Source organism: Cariama cristata, unplaced genomic scaffold, assembly GCF_000690535.1.
Source record: "Cariama cristata isolate BGI_N322 unplaced genomic scaffold, ASM69053v1 scaffold3769, whole genome shotgun sequence".
In the NCBI taxonomy this organism is placed as follows: domain Eukaryota; kingdom Metazoa; phylum Chordata; class Aves; order Cariamiformes; family Cariamidae; genus Cariama; species Cariama cristata.
In genome coordinates, this window is record NW_009633866.1 from 52,152 (window position 1) to 56,826 (window position 4,675).

A 4,675-nucleotide genomic window follows, 5' to 3' on the forward strand; every position below is an offset into this window, starting at 1 on the left:
CTGTGGGGGGGGGGTGTGGGTCGGGGAAGAGGACACTGCATTCATCATTGTACATGAACACTTTCTGTTACCTCCATATACTCAGCTTTGTCCCGGACTTATCTAGAAACGCTGCCATGAAACTATTTCTCCTACTAGTGTGCCTATGTTCCTAGATGCACAGATTATAAAACAAGAGGTTCTGTTCCCCTGAAATATATCTCTCAAATCCCTTCCAAGTAACAAAAGCAATTTCCTGCACACTTGGTCCTACCTGATCTACAGATGCTGACAGGCAAGCACTGCGTTACAGCTGGCTAATACTCCAGCTCAAACTAACCATTCATGGATCAGAGTGCCAAGGATTCATTTTATCTCGAATTGGCCTGTTCAACTTAATTCATGTCAGATCACACAGATAACTGAAATACTTTTGTTGTTATTAGTTAATTAGGCATTATGCCAACAACCAAAAGGTTTTAAAAAGAGATAGTACATGCAAGTCACTTACAAGCTACAGGATCTGAAAATGTTTACCTGTAGGTGAAATATGGGCAGAAACTGAGAAGAAATGGTCTGTCTGGAGACTCATGCATGGTGAATTCTGCAGAGTCACTTCCTCAGTGGAAGGACTCATCTCCTTAAAAGTCTCATGGCACCCAGGGGAATTGTTAGTAACACCTGGCAGGGAACAGGGATACCACTTCATCCCACCAACGTGTCATCTCTCTGCTTTGAAGGTATCTAAGAAAAAATTACAGTGATCCTGGCAATACCCCTCCTTACTCTGTGGAGACATGCTTTGAGCAAAGCCATTTTGTTATTTATTAAATTAACAAAGAAGAAACTCAAAAGAGCCTTGTACCTGCTCAGATTCATACTGAATTAAACTGAGCCCAGCATCTTCAGTCCTGAGCAACACACGTGTAGGAAAGCCACATCCATATTATCCCCTTTGTGAGCTGCCCCAGCTGAACTCAGCCCTTAATTAATATCCTTCTGTCCTACTGCGTCTCAGATTTATTTGTACTTCCCTTTGGCTCCAAGCTAGATGAAGCAAAATACATGTGCAACCAGAGGACTAGCAGCAATCACCCTGCAACTGCCTGCAGAGGTTTAAAAGCAGCCAAGGGCTCCTTTATATGGAAAAACGTATGATCAGCTTAACTAGCAAAATATGCTGTTCCCCTATATCTACCTACAAATATCTCACCAGGTTGATGTTCTATTCCAGAGCAAAAGTGACTGACTTTCTACTCCACACTCTGATAATTATTCTGGAATGAAATGAGTTTTTATTCCAGAGTAGAGTTGCCCATCAGGGAACCACTGCGGCACAGATAACTACATCAGAATAAGCTATGGCAGTGTATGAAAGAAAATTTCCCAGCGCAGAAAGCCTAACGTCTCAGAATTGCTGAGATGTTATCTCTGACCTACTTTGCTCAAAGTACCACAGAGATAACTCCACACAGGCATCCAATTATTTGTTGAAATCAACAAGTACTTTTGTGCTACACAGAATTAGTACAAGCGCTAAAAAAAAAAAAAAAAAAGAGAGGGAGGGGTTAAAAAAAAATATGGATCCACCTCCTGAAAAGCGCAAAAAAAAAAAAAAAAAAAAAGAGAGTGAAGGAGGAGGATAGGTGAAAAGAAGTGTTCTTTTTGTAGCATTTGCAGTACAGGAATTGATTTCACAAACATGCTCATCCAAGCAATGTAGTTCATTCAGTAGACCGTCAACTCCCATCAAAGAGTCATTCTTAATTTAAATCAGCATGCCCATAACAGAAACAAATGAACGGAAAAGAGCAGAATAGTTCTTTAGAAACAGCCCAGCTGTCTCATGCATCCGATACTGCCACATACAAATGTTTTCATTGAAGGGGAAAAAAGTGCCAACCCTGAAGCTGAATACCATAGTTAAAAATGGCCATCAAGACCTAACTGCGTACCATGCAAACAGTGTAACCTAAGACACTAAGCACATTCCCAGAGAAGACCTCACCAAAAAAGGACACTTCTGGAGTTCTTATAATATTTTCAAAAGCAATGATCCTAACAAAGGATTTTACAAGGCAATAAAACACTTTACTAGGTAATTAAATTCTCCTAAGATGGCTTTTGCTAACTGCACAGTTTATTACACAGGCAGCTGTCCCCACAAATTAACAAACTCTGGGTTGAATATGAGATACATTACTATATTTTTTTGCTTCTCTGAAACCTTGTGAAATATTGAAAGGGTTTGAGAGGCAAATTTAGAACTGATTTAAGGAGAATAAATTAGTGAGTATTCCAGTAAACAGTGTGATACAATATTACAGGAAGGGTCACTTTTACCTTAAGAGCACAGTTAATCTCAGTTAAGTCAGAAAGTCCACTCTGGTGCAAACTATTGCAAAATTTAGCTCAGTTAGTGCAGATATGAAATTTGCTATCATTTATAGGACAATAATGTCTGCTTCTGATCTGTGAAAATTAAAACCTTGTTCAACTGACAATACAGAAGGTTTAGTATACAGCGGCACCTCTGTACTATAAGATACTATTTCTTACAACAGTTCTGTACCTTTGATAAGCTATTGATTGAAAGAGGAAACAAGAGAAAAAAAAATCTGTTTTCTCTGATTAAAAAATAAACAAAACAAACTAAAATTCTGTACTGAATCAAATTCTTAGGTCTGGAAAGAAATTTAGTTTCATCTTAAAAATTTTCTTCACAGACCCTGAGAAAAAGACAGTAAAGAGAGAGAAATATTACTAATGCTTTTAATATTTACTAGAAAAATATAATTAAAATAATACTAAAAGAAAAAATAATTCTCCATCTAAAATCACTTACAGTAGCCTATGTGCTTGCAGAAGCAAGACAAAAAAGCCTATTATTAATGAAACCTTAAACTTTAATCAAAGCAATTTCTGGTTTCTAACAGTAAATTCTTAGCTGTAACCACACCAAAAAATTCCACCAATTGCAAACTGGGGGCAGAGACTGTGAAACCTGCACTTCTCACAGCATGATTAGTTAGTCCAGTAAATATCTGCCATCTCCTTGTTGAAAGATAGGACCACTGACTGAAAATGAAATGACAGGGCAGATGAAAAGTATTGGATCTGCAGTATACTTGATAGAGACCTCAACTGAATGATGGATTAAGGTTTTATTTAGTTGTTTGTTTGTTTGTTTTTTAAGAGTAGGATACTGGTGGGTTTGGGGCTTTTTTTCCAGAGGTAGATTCACAAAGGCATCTTAGGTTTTGGGTTTTAGACATTAAACCTTAAGTACTCTGCCATGTAGTAGCATTCCAACCTGAAAACAGCCAACTGCATTCCCAATACCAGTAGATTTCAGCTCCTGTCCCACATACCCATCAATACCTAGGGAACGAAGCCTTCTGCTATTGCGGCTTATGAATCCCTTATGAATGAAATTCAACTTAACAATCTGCAAAACAAGAAAATTTGAAAATTACTGTTCTCTATAACTCTTGGAGGTGTTAGCAACCTGGGATGAGATCTACAAGAGACATAATATTGAACAAGGGTTATCCAAGCTTCCCTCTAGGAAATCCTGAGGAAAAGTATGCACCAACCCTCACTAGGGGCCCAACAAGCATGGGCCATATGAGCACAGAACTAAATAACAACTGGTTTCCTTAGGATTTATTTCTGATGATTAAATTCTTCGAAGTCTAACAATACATAAATGGCATTATAATTTTTTCCCTATGGCTGTGACACCTGAAGTGTCTCTGTCCCTTCTGAATTCTGTAATCTTTAATACGAAAGTGTAGACTACATTGTACAAGCTTGAAATATTCTTCTCTACCTACTCACTTATTTTAATGAACCTTGCAGAAACACAGTATCTTTGAAATTATTACATTCAAACTTAGCTGAAATTAGTTAACAGGTTTCAAATTTATCATTAACACCATCAGGCTTAAGCAAAATTATGTACAAAGGAATACATAGAGTGGAACAGCATAAGCTTTACTTCAGTAGGAACCAAGGCTGACGACACTTAAATATTCATGGCAGAAGGGACAAGCCACTCTCTCTTCCCCATAGCACTGAAATGGCAGCTAGTTACCTCACTCCCTCCTGTTAGGCTAGCATTGCACATTCTGATGTTTTTATCCCCAAACACAAGTGAAGGATGTAGTTTATTTACTAAAAAATCCAAAACAACAACCTTTGTTCTCATTAGCATAAATTTAACATGGACAGCGTCATACTATGACTTGCAGTAAATATACATGCAATATATGATATTCATATACCATGATATATGGTGCTGCTGTTGCTGTTAAGATACGATTCAACCAATGGTGCTTGTTCTTCCGAATGTTTCATTCTGCGTGTTCTTGTGCGACTGTCCACATTGGACTGAACCATTAACGGCTCCTGGCGCTTTTTTTTCTGCTTCTGTTCTAGCAACGCTCGCTGAAGAAAACACAAAGAAAAGCATCCGTTACTGGACTCCAAACAGTAGCAACCTACAATGAAAAACAATGGGTATCTTTACACCTTCTCCAGTTTTCCAGTGGCAGCAGTTGGCAAGTGGAATATTGGGATATCGAGTTATAGGAAATCTTTCCAAAAAAACAACCATCAACCCACTGCTAAAACACCTTCTGCTGAAAACAGCAAATAATTAAAACAGATCTTTCTGAGCAGTCTACCAGCTGTC

The 4,675-nt window shown here is 38.0% G+C and overlaps 1 protein-coding gene across 1 annotated transcript in view; it reads right to left on the reverse strand.

The window, feature by feature from the left end:
• The window catches only part of LOC104166828 (tubby protein homolog), a 40,061-nt gene extending 35,681 nt beyond the window's left edge, over window positions 1-4,380 (reverse strand). Inside the window, exon 1 of the mRNA XM_009706910.1 lies at window positions 4,266-4,380. Coding sequence (XP_009705212.1) covers window positions 4,266-4,380 — 115 coding nt within the window. The remainder of the gene's footprint in view (window positions 1-4,265) is intronic.
• Window positions 4,381-4,675: the final 295 nt, after the last annotated feature.